Genomic DNA, 17,743 nt, shown 5'->3' with positions numbered 1-17,743 from the left:
ATTTTTTTGCAAGCTCACAACTAAGAGGAAAAGATTGGACAATTCTCAAATGGCCTTCTATGAGCTCTGACTTAAATCTTATTGAGCATCTTTGGAAGGAGCTGAAACATGTCATCTGGGAAAGGCACCCTTCACGCCCCAGACAAGTAGTCGTCCAAAATACCTGCTGAGAGGTGCAGAAGTCTCATTGCCAGAAATCGTTTTATTTGCAGTAATATGTCTGAAAAGTATGAACAACAAAATATTAAGTAAAGGGAACCATCATTTCTGTCCAGGCCGGTTGTATTTTTTTTAATTCTATTGTAGCATGGTTGAAAAGCATTGTCTAACCTACATTTGTTCCTTTTTGCATAGAAATTTTATTTATTTCAATTTTGTCAGATTCAAGTTACTTCTGTGACCAACAATTTGGTCCACATGTATATTTTGTTAGGTCATAAGTTTTAATTGTGGTGAGGAAGGGGATATTTTTGAACTTTTAGTGCTTCCTCTAGTCCTTTGTTGTCTTTTTAATCAAAATATGCTCTTATTAGGAATTGACAAACATCCTTGGATGGATTTCTTACTCCACTCCTAAGCAAAGGGAAAGCAGGGATATAAATGAATAACATGCCCTATCTGCTCTATAACATACTGCCTGTAGAGAGGACTGCATGACAGATTGCCCTTCAAGTTGGCCACTTTTCTGTCATGTTTTTTTGTAATGTGTGGTAGGATATTAGGCAATATTTATATTCAAGTTGAAGCCACCTGCCTATAAAATGGCTGCTGATGGAGGGTCCTATGATCTCTATCTGTCCATGAACAATCTCCCTGCCAGGACTTTAATCTTATGTTCATGAATACTAAGTCCTGGCAGAGCGGTTGCTCATGGTCAGATAAAGATCACATGAACCTCCATTTGCAGCCAAAATATTCTATAACATTCCTTCCTCCCTTTTGGCTGACGCCAGCCTCTGCCAAAAGGAGGGAGCAATGATGGAGAAGCTGGAGGAGTGGGCCTATTCACACAGTGAGTCTCGTAGGATTACAAAGGTTATTTTCTGTGGATAGGAAGTATGCATTTGAAAAAAAGTGTGCAATAGTTAATCCCATTGCACAAAATGAATTCAAACCTCTCATTAGGTTTATTAGTGCAAATCTGGTGACCGGTTCCCATTGTAATCCTAGGGGACTACTCCTGTTCTGCACATATGTTTAAGTGCTGTAAGTAGATCTTTACTGTAAATTTGAACCTTTGCCTTAATCTCCTCCTACCAATACAATGGTCTAAAATGGCTTGTTTAGGCACTTTTCTGACTAAGGGGCATTGCTTCTATGTTGTGATCAGGAGAAAAATATTGTGTGCGCAAAAAAGAAAATTGATGGTGCGCCATATTGTGGACCATAGTTTACACCAACTTAAAGAGAACCAGTCACCCATAAATTGGGCACAAGGAGCTGCTTACTAAAGCAAGCCGCTTCTAGTGCTTAAACAAATGCCGCAGTGTTGGTGATGGCGTTACCGGAAACCTCTGCGGCGGAGTACAGTGTAAATGCCAGACCGCTCGCCAAGCGGTCCGATGTATTCATGAGGGATCGGGATTGGGGAGGTTTTCAGTAACGCTATCACTCTAACACTGCCGTGTTTGTTTAAGCACTAGGAGCTGCTTGCTGGGTGACCTGGGTGACAGGTCCTCTTTAAAGAAGCCCTAAAGTGGGACTTGCACTTCACCTATCAAAGTGATAAATCTGTTACAGTAAACTAGTGTTGGGCCCTACAACTCATCGAGACTCCCCACCGCCAATGGGTGCTGTACAAATGACTCTTAATAGTAGTGTTTTCTGCTTCTTACTACTACTGTTTTATTTACAGGTTGCTTATGAAGGAGATCCAGAAGGGGCTTTAATTCAATTTGCAAGCCATGCTGAAGCAAGGAAAGCAATCTCAAGCACAGAAGCCGTTCTGAATAACCGGTTTATCAAAATGTATTGGCACAGAGAGGGAACTGCTCAGCAAACACAAGCTCCAAATGTTCCAAAGGTAGAAAAAAATGCTAACTTTTTGACCCAATTCTTCATGATGCAACACATGTTTGAAAAGCACCTACTCTACAGCTACACTAAATGACAATGTCATGATATAGCAACACAAGGCAGCTTCTGAATAAGAGAAGAGTACCATAGTATGCCAGTGTGAGATAAGTGGTACAAGTCACAACACTATTTTATATAATGTTACATAGCTCTTCATAGGGACAATTTGTGTAGACAGAGAGAAGCAAAGGTTTCTACGTGGCCCTATTTCTGGTGAAGTATAACACTATTCCTGTGCCTTGGTATTGGTTGTTAAAAAAATCTGCAGCTCCAGACCACATTAGGTAGCAGTTCTGAAGATCTGTTTAACCATACCTTTCTGTGTGGTGTTGGTAACCAGGACTGTGGAAAAAATGTATTTCTTTTCCAGGATTGTAGCTGGACTTGGGAGTACTTGGGTGTGAGAGTCCTTGCAGATCCCCCTTTGCTGTGTGTCACTGCTATAGCAGGCTTCTGTGTGACTACTACCACAGTTCCTTAAGGAAGAAAGACAGAAATGACCCTGACCTTCATCTCTCATCCTGTCATGTGTTAAGAATAGCTCCTGCTCTGTCTTAGAAACAAAACCTACATCTACAATGTGCAGGAGTTGGGCTGTAATTTTTACCCAATTTGTAAATTTGTAAATATTTTGGTTTGCAGGAAGCCTCACTTTTGGCCAAATTGATTAGTCAATATATAGAATCTCTAACACCAAAAAGGTAGCGAGAAAAGCTTATTTCCCATTTGTTACACATATTTAAAATATTTCTGCTTTACTCCTCTTTAGGTTGGTCAGCTTAATGTTCAGCCTCCAAGTTTACCAGTTATCAAGCAATCTGTCAAAGAACGTCTGGGTCCAGTTCCCTCTAGTAACATGGAGCTGGCCGAGGCACAGAGTGCGAATACAGAAACAATACAGGTATTTTGAAAATATATAGATAATTGTTCTCCTAATCTTCTGTAACTTAAGATAAAGCAAACCCAGATTATGTGTGTGTATTATAGAGGTATACTGAAAGGGAACTACTACACTCTGACCTTTATACTGTACCTACCTACAGTATTCCATGTCCTGTGTTACTAAAAAAAATAGTGTAAAATATGATCATGCACTTAAGGCACTGCTCTGCCTCACCTTGTCTTTCCTGCTTGGCCCAGGTCATCCATGCTTCTAATAGATAGTTGCTAGCTGTAACTATATAGTTACTAACATTAGTTACTATATAGCATAAGCGTTGTCATTTAGTTCCTTTTTTTCCCCCCAGACTGTCCCAAAAGTACCAATAAAGGAGAGATTGGGTTTTCCACCAAAACACACTTCTACCACCACAGAAAAGGTGAGTAAGCATGTTATGTGAGCAATTTTCAACTTGTTTTTGAGGGACAGATCACATCCCTGCTGCGGCTGGAAACAAATCCCAGCCTTAAGAGTGTAGCACTGGAAACATTGTTTGATTGTTTGAAAGTATAGATATATCTGTGCTTTATAGCAGTAATGAAACCAGATTGGATAAATTATGATATTTTAATGTTTCCTTTTTCTTGGTAGGTATTGTCCACCTCTACAGGGCTTACAAAGACTGTTTACAACCCACAAGCTTTAAAAGCCATCCAAAAATCTGTAACTTATTCTACTTCAGTGGACAGCACTGAGGCACAGAAAAAGAAACAGGTGAGCATTCACCATTTAGGTATCTATGCACACAACAATAACATCTGCTAAACCTGATTACTTTCATATACTTAAGTTGTCCAAGCAGTAGCCTTTATTTTTGGGCAAATTCGTGTTCCGTGCCAATTTCGGAATTGATTTGGAATCCACAGTACGTGATTATTATTTTGATAAGTGTGTTTGTGGGATACCTATACAATATATGTATTTTTTTTTTTTTTTTTTTTTTTTGTGCAAATATCTGATGGAAACCCTTTGCATTTTTAAAATAGGAAGCACTAAAACTTCAACAGGATGTAAGGAAGAAGAAGCAGGAGATTTTAGAAAAACACATAGAAACACAGAAGGTAAGAGGTTTGAGGCTTGTATCAGGATAATTTTTTAAATTTGTATAAATTCTCCTTTATTGGTGCAATACAGTCAAATAGATTTTGATTAATTGGGAATGGATGCCATGCAGTAATATCCGTCCCATAGGCTACTATGGCCTCTGCTAAACTATACATGGTAAATGGTTAAGTTTGCTACACTTTTTCTTGTGTCCCACTGTGTGCGAGGTATACTGACAGCTTACAGCTATGGGCATGTTCAGCTTTCCTGGTGTGTTTACGCTAGACATGTAAAAAGAATGGACGTGGCCTTGTATGTAGAGTTAACTGAGCAGTAGAAATCTGGACACCAAAGAACTTTTGATATAGGTGTCATGTGTAAAATTTTATGGCATTCCCTCTCATCTAGCTAAAACGTTGGTATTATTGCAGATGCTTATAACAAAGCTGGAGAAGAACAAGAGCATGAAGGCAGAAGACAAAGCAGAAATTCTGAAAACACTGGACATCCTGACCAACAGTATTACCAAACTAAGAGATGAGCTGAAGGCCGTCTCTTCTTCCGGGAATGTTTTGAAGACTAATAGAAGTAAAGCTCAGGTACTGTGGGCTCTGACATTTGTGACTACTTTTTAGGTGCTAGATTAGGATACTGGTTTTGCAAAGACTTTGAGGCGGCATCATATCATATGGGCTCCAACTTCCAATGCATTTCCTCATTGAGTCATCTTGGTTTGGATGATGTCCATAGCTAAAAAGGAACAAATACCCTGGACTGTTTATGAATTACATTAAATACATCAGGGTTACCATAAACATGGCATTATGGGTTTATTGGCAGGGCATTTATGACTGTAATGCAGTATCTGTTGAACAGTCCACCGCATTGAACTATAGAGGAGCGGCAGGTAAATGGGTTGTTGGCCTGTGACTTCCTGAGGGCAGGCGCTTTTGGGCTTCTTATACTTTATCTAAACTATTTTATTTATTCATTACAGATGCAGAAGGAACTACTTGACACAGAGCTTGACTTGTACAAGAAGCTTCAGGCAGGAGAAGAAGTAGCAGAGTTAAGGCGGAAATATACTGAGCTACAACTGGAGGTACATTTCTCTGAAGCCTGGAAAGAAACATTTTACTATTATTGGTGCTCATTTTTAACTACCGTATATAATTGAGTATAAGCCGACCCGAGTATAAGCCGAGACCCCTAATTTTACCACCAAAAACTGGGAAAACCTATTGACTCAAGTATAAGCCGAGGGTGTAGTATACAGCCAGCCCCAAGTGGTATGCAGCCTCATGTCTACAGCCAGCCTGCCCCCCCCTCATGTCTACAGCCAGCCTGCCCCCCCCTCCCTCATGTCTACAGCCAGCCTGCCCCCCCTCCCTCATGTCTACAGCCAGCCTGCCCCCCCCCTCCCTCATGTCTACAGCCAGCCTTCCCCCCCCTCCCTCATGTCTACAGCCAGCCTGCCCCCCCTCCCTCATGTCTACAGCCAGCCTGCCCCCCCTCCCTCATGTCTACAGCCAGCCTGCCCCCCCTCCCTCATGTCTACAGCCAGCCTGCCCCCCCTCCCTCATGTCTACAGCCAGCCTGCCCCCCCTCCCTCATGTCTACAGCCAGCCTGCCCCCCCCCCTCCCTCATGTCTACAGCCAGCCTGCCCCCCCCCCTCCCTCATGTCTACAGCCAGCCTGCCCCCCCCCCCCCTCATGTCTACAGCCAGCCTGCCCCCCCCCCTCCCTCATGTCTACAGCCAGCCTGCCCCCCCCCCTCCCTCATGTCTACAGCCAGCCTGCCCCCCCCCCTCCCTCATGTCTACAGCCAGCCTGCCCCCCCCCCTCCCTCATGTCTACAGCCAGCCTGCCCCCCCCCCTCCCTCATGTCTACAGCCAGCCTGCCCCCCCCCTCCCTCATGTCTACAGCCTGCCTGACCCCCCCCCCTCCCTCATGTCTACAGCTAGCCTGCCCCCCCCCCCCTCATGTCTACAGCCAGCCTGCCCCCCCCCCCCCCTCATGTATGTTGAGCACATTTAAAAAAAAATACACTTAATTCTCACCTTCCGGCGATACTCGCCCCCGATCCCCGGCAGCGTCTTCTGTCTTCTCTTGCTGGCGGAGGCGCGTCCATGCGATCTCCCCGGCGGCGCTCACTATGATGCGGCGGTGTCGCCGCTGATGACGTCACACTGCCGCATAATAGTAAGCGCCGGCGGGGAGATCGCATGGACGCGACTCCGCCGGCAAAAGAAGACAGAAGACGCTGCCAGGGATCGAGAGCCACCAACGAGTATCGCCGGAAGGTGAGAACTAAGTTTATTTAATGTGCTGAACTTCGGGAGCCGCCGCCGGTGGATCCGGCACCGGAGGGTGAGTATTAAAATTTTTTTTTTTAATTGACTCGTGTATAAGCCGAAGTGAGCACATTTTTGTGCTGAAAAACTCGGCTTATACACGAGTATATACGGTATATGCCTTCTCAGACCTAGATTTTTCTGGGAAGAGGATATATATTTTTCCACCTGCCTAGCTTGATGTAATCATCCTGCAGATAACAATCATCAACCTCTTCCAGTAAATAAATATACTAATTAGTAATAAATGTATTGGTTATCATTGCAGGCTGCAAAGCGTGGTATTCTATCTTCCGGACGAGGAAGAGGAAGAGGGACACACATAAGAGGAAGAGGAATGTCACGTGGAAGAGGCAGGGGTCGTGGTGTTCCCATGCATGCTGTTGTAGACCACCGCCCTAAAGCTCTTGAGATCTTTGGATTTAGTGAAGGTGATAGAGAAGATCTTCTCCCTCACTTTGCAGTAAGTAGAAGTAAAATATATTTCATTTAAGTAATCGCTATGTTTTTGTAACACGTTTTGGGGTTTTGCTTGCTGAGCAGTGGGGTAGGGGGGGGGGCATGATTCACTGCTACACTATTCACCTCTGTAGTGCTGGCAGAGATGGCCGAGAGCCGTACTCAACTATCTCTCAGTTCCATAGACACTGAATGGAGCAGAAACGCACATGTATAACTGGCTGCCTTATACTTTTGCGGTTACAACAGACCCCCGTTCTCTGGGTCCAATCAGAGACCCCCACCAAAGAACAAGTTGACCCCTATTCTGTGGGCAGACCCTTCAAATGGAGTCTTCAAGTTCCCAAATCTACCAACAAGGAAAACAGTATTGTGCGGGGCACATTATAAGCTTTCCGTATATTTCTTGCTTCTCAGAAAGCCATAATTTTAATGAAAATTCTCACCATTCTTCATCTTTTATGCAATTAGCTTCTCTATTCCCCAGAGATTGAGCCAGGTGTACTGGTAAACTTGCATAAAAGATGTATAAAGGAGAAAGTGGAAGCACCGTCATGCATAGCCCCAACCCCAGTGCACCTTGAATCTTATTTCCGTAAAGATAAAAAAAAAAAAATTCTAAGTATCTTCTGTGGAAACAAGAAAGCAATGTCTAGATATCTTATAAAGCTGAACAATACTGCCTTTAATTATGGGATATGGAATATGGGAGCTTGTAAACTCCCTTTTCAATATATAGATTAGGAAAAATATTGCAATATTTTTTTTGACCAGCAGGTTGCGCTAAAGACTGAAGGATGCACATTAATCTCGCTGTATCCATAGAGTAAACCTGGATTATACCACAATTAGGGCATATAGAAATGATTAGAATAATTGCCCCTAGTCCATATTTGGGCCTTGCAAGTAACTTTTGAGGTTTTAGATTTTTCCAGAGCAATTGGCACAGGCATATTACAGAAATTAAACTTTCTTGTACCTGGAGTTTATATATAGGGGGCTGTTAGTTTTCGGGGGAGAAGATCACCAACACTTAAGATGTCATTTATTGACATTGTCATATTACAGTAAGAGACCCCAGATTACACCCACCCCTCTATAAAAAGAAAGTGGCCCAGAATGATATTTATTTGTTCCCTGATCATGATTTTGCATATGATCAGGGAACATACCCACCCGGTTCTTCATGTACATTATAATAGATCAGACTTAGTTCTGTAATTCCCAGTGCTGTGAAAGTATTGGGAAAACATAAGTGATAGAATTTACTGTAGACTGTGGGAGTGATTTTAACAATTCGTGTTTGTTTTATTTACAGCAATTTGGCGAAATTGACGACTGTCAGATAGATGACTCTTCTCTCCGTGCAATAATCTCCTTCAAAACCAGAGCGGAAGCAGAGGCTGTAAGTTTACTATCTGCACCATTATTACGGTCATAACCCCTTGAACACTGCATCCTGTAAACATTAATTTTTTGATGGGTGCCTACCTACCATTATTTTGGCTCAACATATCCAGATGTGTGTGTGTATAGATAATAAGAAGGGCCATCGCTCCATGGACTTAAGTGCCAAAAAAAGTCACCCACTTTAAGGTTCTGTGCACCTTATGTCCAAGCCTTATTTTTGCTTTGTATACAGGACAAGGATACTGGTGTGCAAATCAAATATAACTTTAGGGCTCAATTCACCTTAAAGGACATCTGTCGGCTAACTAAACAGAACTAGCTCAACATACTAATAAAAAAACAACTGTCCCTAGCCCCTTCCATTAATTCCACTGTCAAAATCATTGAGGTAGCAGAACGTAACGATAAGCGCTGCCACACTGTGACACTTAGCAGTCCAGTCGACGGCCATATGTTGCAGCAGTCCGGTATATTCATAAGGGGGTTGTCCAGGGGGTGGTGACTGCAGAATGGAAGGGGCGGAGAAACAGATGAGAGGGGAGTGCCTGGATGGCCCCCTTATGAATTCGCCCAACCACTGCAAGATATGGCCAGCGATTGGACTGCTAAGTGCCACAGTGCCATGTTCTGCTACCTCAATGATTTTGACAGTGGCATTAATGGAAGAGGACTAGGGACAGTTTTTCATTAGTATGTAAAGCTTTTTTTTTTTTTTTTTTTTTAGCTGACAGGTTCCCTTTAAGTCATAAGAGCATCCATCTGGCATCAGTCGGCCAGTATCGGCATATCTTATGTGGGGGATTCGCATTGCTTTTTTTATTTGGGCGAGTTTGTGACATTTTATCATGTTTTCTTGTCACAGATATGACAAGAATAAGATGTCTAAATAAATTTAACATATTATGTGTCTGGATCCAGAAGCTGACCATCTTATGGATGCAAAAAGAGTTAAAACGGTGTCTTTAAAGTTTTCCCTGTCTGATCTTGTGATGAGCCTGGGAGCTGCAGACTTGAGCCGCCTGGTAAAAAGGCCTTTAAATATATCATAAATTTCTATGTACAGATTTAAAATTTATACCGCAGGACTTCAATATCACACAATTCATGGTCAGCTGCTGTTGAACATGTAATTGTTTCTCCATTTCACATTATGCTGTACTTTAGGATTGTGCCATAAATCTTGGGTGACTGCCCCGGTTATTTGGGTATGTTGCTAACCCTGATTTATGTCGCTTCATGTTACTTTAATTTGAGCATACAATTTCCTAAGCAGCCACTTTGTGCAGCTGGCACCGAGCAAGATTTGAGTATTTTAATACGGCTCTTTTCAGTTTTCAATTACCCAGGCTGCTCTTCAGAGGTTATTTGTCTTTCAGCTCCGGCAGGTCACAGTGCTGCTGCTTCTCACAAGAGGAAGCACAAGTAGTGTTTTATTACATATAAGTGCAGTATTAATCTGTTCTGGCTACCCGCTGCCCCCATACCCATGTTCATAGAAATGTGATAAAATACTGCAGCAAACTCTGAAATCTGAGTTACTGAGGATCTTGACTTGCTTATTAATTTCTATTTACTTGTACGCATGTTGATGTAGGCTGCCATCCATGGAGCTCATTTCAAAGGGCAGGACTTAAAATTAGCTTGGAGTAAACCGGTAGCCAATCCAAGTAGCACAGAAGTGGAAGAGGTAGAACCAGAAGAGGAAGAGGTAAGTTGTGATACCTTTCAATGTCCATTTCAACAAATTTTTGGTGTCTTCAGAATGGTAGTTAGTTATTCTGGTGTTTACATGACACTTAAATGCTTTAAATTAGTGTTCACAATTGCATGTTTTTCATCAACTTCTGTCCAAAAAAGGGCTAATGAATTTTTTCTTTTTACTCGTATCATTTAACAAAATGGCCATGATTACAGAAAAAGCTAAATTTTGGGGCTTTTGGAAGGTTTCAAGGGAAGAAAAACAAATAGAGTCCCAAACGGGCTGGTCACTTAAAAAAGTAATTGAAAGTATATGGAAGATAATGTTTATTTTATTTCAGAAATGAATAGTATAGATAACAATAATTTGCAATATACTTCAGTAACGGAAATCTACAACCAAAACCCATAATGACAAACCAGGCCCTGTCCCTCTGCCTAATGTAGGTTGTTCCTTGCACACTGTAACAGCCATTGAAGTCAGAGCACTGAGGGTCTCTGGAAGTGTCCCCAGAGCCCTTCTGGCTCATTGGCATAAATTTAAAAGTTGGTATTAGAAGCAAGAAGGCCATGGATAACAAATATAAGAAAAATTCCACAGGCCCTGGTTTATTATGATGGATTTTCTTTAAGTGAAGCGGCTTCTCTGGGCGGTTTTTCTCCTGTAGTGGGCTGCATGCGTACAGCTTCAACAACAGACGGCAAATACATAACTTCTTTTTCTCTACCGAAAGAGATTAGACTTTGCATTGGTGGTCTGTAAGGAGTGAAGTTATTAGATGCCTTGTCAGTTTCCTTTTATCCCTCAGTCGTTAAGTGTATATGGCAGAAAAATGATTTACACAAACTGCTTAAGGAAGAAAGTCAAGGGAAAGACACATGAGCACATTTCTTTAAGAAAGTAAATTATAAAGTTTACTCTCATCATCTGCTCTAAATAGAGCAGGGTGGAGCAGCACAATGAAAATGGAGGATCAAGTGGGTGCAAGGTGGGTGCACTAAAGCCTTGTTCAAATTCAGAAAGACACATAGAAGAAACACTCCCAAGTCATTTAAGCTGTTTGTTCTCTCATGGTGCAGAATACAAAGTACAAGTACAACGTTTCAGCTCCTTCGCCAGCAAATGGCTCCATTGAGGAGCTGAAACGTTACACTTGTACTTTGGTATTGTGCACCATGAGACAATAAACAGCCGGACCCCTTGGAGAGTTTTTTCTCTCATCTGCACTATTCATTTATAAAATGTTGATGCACATTTAGTTCCACTTTTACCATTAGAGTTCATATTGAGAATTGAATTTTATTTGCTTGTTTCTAAATTTCAAACCTATCACAGCAAAAGACTAAGATGGTTAGAGAAAAACTTTTCAACATTTTATTAACAAATGTTTACATTTTTAGAAAGTTTGTCTACTCGTTTTACCGCATATGTTTTTGCTGAATCTTTCACCTTGAGTTGAATATATATCGTTATGTTCCATATTTTTGCTCCAGTTTCCAGAGGAGACAGCTGTGGATGACTCTTTGCTGCAGGACGATGATGAGGAGGAAGAGGACAATGAGTCTCGTTCATGGAGGAGATGATTTCTTTTTGCCTGCGGGATTGAGCTCTCCTTATTTGGACTGATGTTTAGTTGAACTGCAGCACTATTCCAGGGGATGTTTTTTTCTGTGTGAAAAGATATGTTGGACAATTGGTTTGAGCAGCCAGCCTTCTATAGTTGTCACATTTCAGTAAATGATTGCACAATGCAATATCATACACACATATGCAATGGTTTTATTACATACACTCTGCTGGGTGTACAATTTGGTTTATTCTTTTTATTTAAGGAACTTGTGAAATGCAAGTTAAGCTCATCTCCCCCCCAAAAAAAAAATTTGCTTTAAAATCGTTGAATGTTCTCTGAAACAAGTAGATGAATGCTACAAAGGAAATCTCAGTTGTTATGTATACATACATGCATAGTGTAGGCTTTACTATGTAGTAGCCTTTTTGTTCAGCTCATTTTGTGTACGTAATTTACGTATTGGATTTTAATAACATTGTACAAATGCTTTGCGAATAAGTCCATGTGACTTCAGTATGTGGAAAAAAAAATAAAGTGGAATGGTCTAAGAAAGACAACAAAATAATAATGAAAATCTGTTGACAAATTAAACTGACAGAAAAAAAAAAAGAAAAAAAATATTGAACCAAAAAAAAGAAAAAAAAAAACCAAACCATTCCAATGGTTTACCTGTGGAGATTTTATGCTGTTATGCTGAATTAAACCTCTAAAGTTTCATGTGCAACATTTTCTGATATGGAAAGTATGTTGATTGGACATTGTGATTTAGTGGCTGCTCGGAGAAGCGCGTCTACCTGACTAGATGGAGACAACTGTTGGTGAGTAACACGTATTTATCTGATACCTTTATATCAAATTAGTGTTTTGTGGAAATGTTTTGAAAACTTCTGGCCCCGTAATGTGGTACTTTTTAGTTGCTTCTGGGGGGAATTGATTTTCACTGATCCCAAGAAACCTCGGTTTATGTGATCAAGGAGGAAAAACAAAATAGATTTTCTTTAGTGCAATAAACAGTACATCGTACTGATATATGATCTGAGAAGTCCCTTCTCCATAAAACAAAAAGATTACAGCGAGGAGAAGGGTACCTGTGTCCTACAATGTGCAGAGGCCAGTCTCCGAAATCTTTCTTTTCACGGACCTACCACAGCATTAGATTGGTACTGATCATAGAGGGAGTCCATCACCTCCCAACTCACCCCACAAGTATACCAGCCTTGTGCAGGGCACTTCATATACTTTCTAGTAATACACTTCATACTCCTCAGTGATATTTTATTTTAGAGAAATGTCTGTTATTTTCTGTAACTTAGCCAAAGCAATGTCAGGCTTGGTGTTTGACCTCCTCTTTTCAGAATAAATTTATCATGATAAACCAGGGGCGCTTGCTCATAGATCCAGGCTCTAGGACTATGGTAATCTGTATACAATTGTATTGTATTTGTTATCCATGACATCCTTCTAAAAAATTTTAAAAATATGCTAATGAGCCCAAGACACTCCAGGGGGTGTTTATAATGCCCCTTGGTGATGTTTTTTCGCAGGCTGTTACAATGAGCAGAGCATATCTCCCCTCCCCCTGCACTTCCTGCTGCTTCTATATTACACAGGCAAAGTGAGAGAGCAGTGTTTGGGTGAGACGTGTTCTGCTCATTGAAACAGCCTGTGAATCTGTAGCACTGAGGGGCTCTGGGTGCACCCACCAGAGCTTCTCTGGCTCATTAGCATAATTTTATCCTGTGCCTGTATCTATGAATAAGCACCCCTGGTTTATCCATGCTTGATTTTAATTGTAGATTTCCTTTACGTTAGTGGGATGTTCACAAAGGAGGCATATGCTGTAGATTGAAAAATCTGCAGCATTTGACATGGCTGCAAGATTTGGCAAAAATCACATACGTATAATGTCGATTTTTTTTTTTGCTACTTATCCTTTTTACATCACAAAGTTCCTAGCATGTCCCTTTATGATCCGTTTTGTTTATTTTGGATTTTGCCTTATGACGTGTAAATGATGAATTCTACTGCAAAAAAAAGTTTTGCTGCGGCCTGTTATCTGCTGTGGACATAACCTTAAAATTGTGCCTTGATATGTATGTCTCGTATGCACAAGAAATCTGATTATGTTTATTTGTGCACTATTGACCTCTAATGACCGGCTGATGGACGTTTACTTCATTGCTGGCTTTGCTGCTATTGTTTCCATGTGCCAAAGAGCTACTAAGATTAATATGTAGTCAGATGCCTTTTAGATCATTAGAAACTGGATAATTCATAAAGAACTAATTTGTTTTAACCTCTAAACACTCTTTCTACTTGTAGGTACTGTGTATAAAGATTTTAGAATATGGTCTTCTGCAAGGCCCATCTGGAAACAGGTAAAGTATAGTTGAACTTATGTCTGCTAGATATTACTAAGTGTTGTACCGAGTTAGCAAGTTATCCCCAAGCTGCCGAGGTGAGAGTCTGACTGCCGTGTGCCCCACTGATCACAAGAACGGACGCCCAGTAATGCGAGAATCCGATTCCTGTGCTCAGTAAAGAGTGGAGGTAGGGGACTACCCTACCCTCTGCCCCCACATTCATTGGGATAGGGGTTTAATTTGCATGTTACTCTCAAAGACAGTGATTGGGAGTGCAGAGATGGCAAAGCACTATGCTCGGCAAAATTCACAATCCCCAGAATTGGACCCCAGAATTGGACCCCAGAATTGGACCCCAGAATAGGACCCCAGCAGTCAGACTCTCATCAATCAGCTTTAATCCCCTATATTGGGTCAAGGATAATATGCAAACTTGTTACAATTCCTTGAAATATTTTTTATCAGTAGTTTTGACACTCGGATAGCAGATATGTTGCCTGTCCAGCGTGTCTAGAAAATGCAACAAAATATTTTGCTTCCTATTATTTAATGGAGGAAAGGATGGACTTTTATACAGATTGCTAATCTGTTTATATTGACAGATGAAATGTCATAGAGGAAAGGAAATAGTCTTCGTATCCTTAAACTTCCCTGCCTGTAATCATGAACAGCGTATTGGCCCACATTTATTAAAGTGTTTGCACCAGTTTTCTGTCTGACTATAAAAAAATGTGCAAACTGCTTGTACTTTATGTACTTTAACTGCTAATGTATTTATAAAGTGTCTGCGCCAGTTCAGGAGTCCACTTAATATATATCTAATGTTAGGATGTGTGCTGCACGGCAACAATGGAAATGGGACAAATCGGGTGGTAACAGGTTTGCAGCTTAATGGAAGCTTAAAGGATGATGTAAACCGAGCCAGTGGTTTTGGCCTTGGTTTGTCTGGTCCTCGACATGTAGACCTAACGCTAAAGCAGCAAATCTGTTTTTAAAGTAAATCTTCCCAGCACCGTGGCTGTGGTGTGGCTTCTTATATTTGTAATCCATGGCCTCCTTCGGGAGTTCTGTGATGGCAGGTTGATATGGTGTAACAGTCTGTGAAGCTATAGCACACGCAGGGGCTATAAGTATTTAATAAATATTTCCTAAATGTCTTGTGTGTTACTAATCACCGACCTGTTGCATACATGGAAACAAGAAAATATGTGCAATGTTAATTCATGACATATTTGTCTCTTGCAGGTTGATCCTTCTGTTTGGGCAGTAGACACATTTTCACTATTAAACAGTGGATTTTCTCTGTGTTCTAACAGTTATTTTTGCAAATGTCACATGCAAAATGGCCAAATATAGATTATATTTTCCCACAGTTTTCAATGTAAGAACAATTGACGTGAACTTTCTTACATATAATAATAGACAACTTTAGCTAAAACTCTAGTGTAAGTCGATCTACTTTTTAGAACACCCAAAAATGGCTGAATTGAGGTATAAATATATATAAAAATACTTGAAACCATGTTCTTCATGCAGGGAATGTAACTATACACACGCACACTATAAATCACTGGAGCACACATAAAACCAATGATTTCTATAGCAAAAGTGGGTGACAACATGGCATCATGGTGAATTTTAAGTAAAGGCTGATATGTATTCAGTTCACACATTTTTATGAATTGAAAAGATGATTACAAGAGCGGACTCTTTGCTGGTTTGAAGAACAGTCTTGCCAGCCTCTTCCAGACAATTTTAAAGGGAATTTTAAAAAGTTACCAAAAAAAGACCTTTTTTTTCATCTATTTCCCCTCCCCTAGAAGACTCTTAGACCGTGACTTTAGTGTATAGTCCCAGCGCTGCATTAAAGGGTAACACTGTTGTTAACAGAAATAAAGCCCTGGTTTGACGTCTTCATAATCATGACCAAAAATGGAAGAAAATTCTACAATCAGAAAATTACATTTAGAAAAGGAGATATTTTACAATCTGGATTAAATATGACACATGCCCTTTAAACAGTTCCTGATCCTATCAATCAGATGTTCATTTGCCTGACAAATTTGCATTGGAGTGGTCCTACATAGCTCATATGTTGTTTGCCTCTTTTAATATAAATGATAATTTACTGATGGCATAAGCCCTTGTGTAAGCAGTACATGTCCTACCAACAGTAATGGGAACAATATGAGAGGATGACAATCCTGCAAACTGCTATTCACATAGAAAACTTACTCTAACTGCAACATGTAAGTGTAGGAAATAAGCACTTATTGACTTGCTGTAGATGTAGAAAGCATATGGTGCAACTGCCCAAAAGTAATGAATCTAGGATCCCTTTCGAACACGTAATCGTATAATCTGTTTCGGGAAAATCCTACATATGGGTTTGGGTGGCGGTTGAATAGTCTCAACTAAAGTTGTGCCTAAGTCTTTTAGACTGCTACACATGTATATCTGTTCATATTGGACAGTTGTTTGTACTTATTGCATCTGCAATAGTGATGTATCTTGTATTTACCCCCCTATGGCATGGGAGCTTTTTTATTTATGAACACTTGCAGTATATTATATAGGTTATGCAGTTTCATTAAGTTATAAAAGGTCATTCCCCTTAAAGGGGTTGTCCCATGTAAGCAAGTTAGGCACTATCCACAGGATAGGGAGGACCTAACTTCTTGATCGATGAGGGTCTCAGTGATGGGACCGTCACAGATCACGAGAATGGGGTTCTTATGTACCCCATTGTGCATACACGGGCTGGCTCTATGGAGCTGACAGAGATAGCCAAGTACCTTACCTTTCATCACTGAAACTCCCAATGATCAGGAAGTTAGGCACTTTCCTGTGGACATGATCATCTTGCTTAGATGGGAAACCCCTTTAAGTCTCCTATGTTTGCTTTAATGACCTTAATGGTAAATTCCCACATGTTCCAATTGCCAAACGTGACAAAAGCACTGCTTGATTATAAATGTAAGTCTGAGATACTACCTTCTAAGATGTGTCATTATTGGTGTATTTCTCATCACATTGAACATCACTTTTTACATTTGTCATATTAGGAAACAATGCTATATTATCAAACATTTTGGTGATCTCATTGACCTCCTTGAAAAAAATGGCATTACTGACTATTTAATTTTGTGGATATACACTTGTTGTATGGAATGTAATGAAACTTCCTCCACCAATTCGCACAACATATTCTACCAGGTACCCGGTCAAATCAAATAAATATTGTTAACCACATATAAATAATTGTGGTACCAAAGGTGAAAACTTAGGATGTCTGTTATAATTTAACTTTTTTTGTTTGTTGCTTTTTACATTTTTTTTCTAACCAAATAAAGTTTATTTTCTTTCTCAATGTGTATTTTCTTTTTTTCCCTCACAAGTTCTAAAACAAAGAAGTGAAGTGCCAAATTGCACCCCCCCAAAAAAAATAAAAAAATTGAGCTGCAAAAGTTAGCTGTAGCTGTATAGCTGTCGGAGACAGATTATCACGATGGTGGGCAATTCTGATGCTCCCCTAGTGTTTAGTGGAGTGGCAGGCCACATGCTGGACCTGCTGCTTTAAAACTTAATGAGAGCTAGACCCCAATTCTCATGATGGGGATAACAATGAAACTTGTTACTACCAGAAGCTTTGTAGTGAGTATGCCCAATGTACAGGTAAATTGATGTTAGATGTCCTTTAACCTCTTAGCGCTGTGATACCGGCCCAGCATCATCAAAGACTGCTACTAACAATTGACACCCAAGTGTAACACGCACATTTAACTTGCCTGCCAGGTTTCTCCCCTGCGATCGCCCCCCAAACATAT

At 40.6% G+C, this 17,743-nt stretch overlaps 1 protein-coding gene across 3 annotated transcripts in view; it reads left to right on the top strand.

Moving 5' to 3' along the window:
- The window catches only part of RBM26 (RNA binding motif protein 26), a 32,881-nt gene extending 15,595 nt beyond the window's left edge, over positions 1–17,286 (top strand). Inside the window, exons 13-25 of one of the 3 annotated variants that reach the window (XR_011853124.1) lie at positions 1,856–2,023; positions 2,846–2,977; positions 3,324–3,395; positions 3,608–3,730; positions 4,003–4,077; positions 4,492–4,659; positions 5,058–5,162; positions 6,684–6,878; positions 8,193–8,279; positions 9,879–9,992; positions 11,477–12,371; positions 13,876–13,931; positions 15,162–17,286. Coding sequence is in view for 1 of the 3 variants with exons in the window: in XM_072135408.1 (XP_071991509.1) it covers positions 1,856–2,023; positions 2,846–2,977; positions 3,324–3,395; positions 3,608–3,730; positions 4,003–4,077; positions 4,492–4,659; positions 5,058–5,162; positions 6,684–6,878; positions 8,193–8,279; positions 9,879–9,992; positions 11,477–11,566 (1,329 nt within the window). In the remaining 2 variants the exon portion in view is untranslated. Of the gene's footprint in view, positions 1–1,855; positions 2,024–2,845; positions 2,978–3,323; positions 3,396–3,607; positions 3,731–4,002; positions 4,078–4,491; positions 4,660–5,057; positions 5,163–6,683; positions 6,879–8,192; positions 8,280–9,878; positions 9,993–11,476 lie in introns of all 3 variants that reach the window. The other 2 variants (XR_011853123.1, XM_072135408.1) reach the window with 2 other exon arrangements.
- Positions 17,287–17,743: the final 457 nt, after the last annotated feature.

Source organism: Engystomops pustulosus, chromosome 2 (assembly GCF_040894005.1).
Source record: "Engystomops pustulosus chromosome 2, aEngPut4.maternal, whole genome shotgun sequence".
NCBI classification, from domain to species: domain Eukaryota; kingdom Metazoa; phylum Chordata; class Amphibia; order Anura; family Leptodactylidae; genus Engystomops; species Engystomops pustulosus.
Note: the sequence above shows the minus strand (reverse complement) of the source record. Positions and strands in the feature narration are given on the sequence as shown.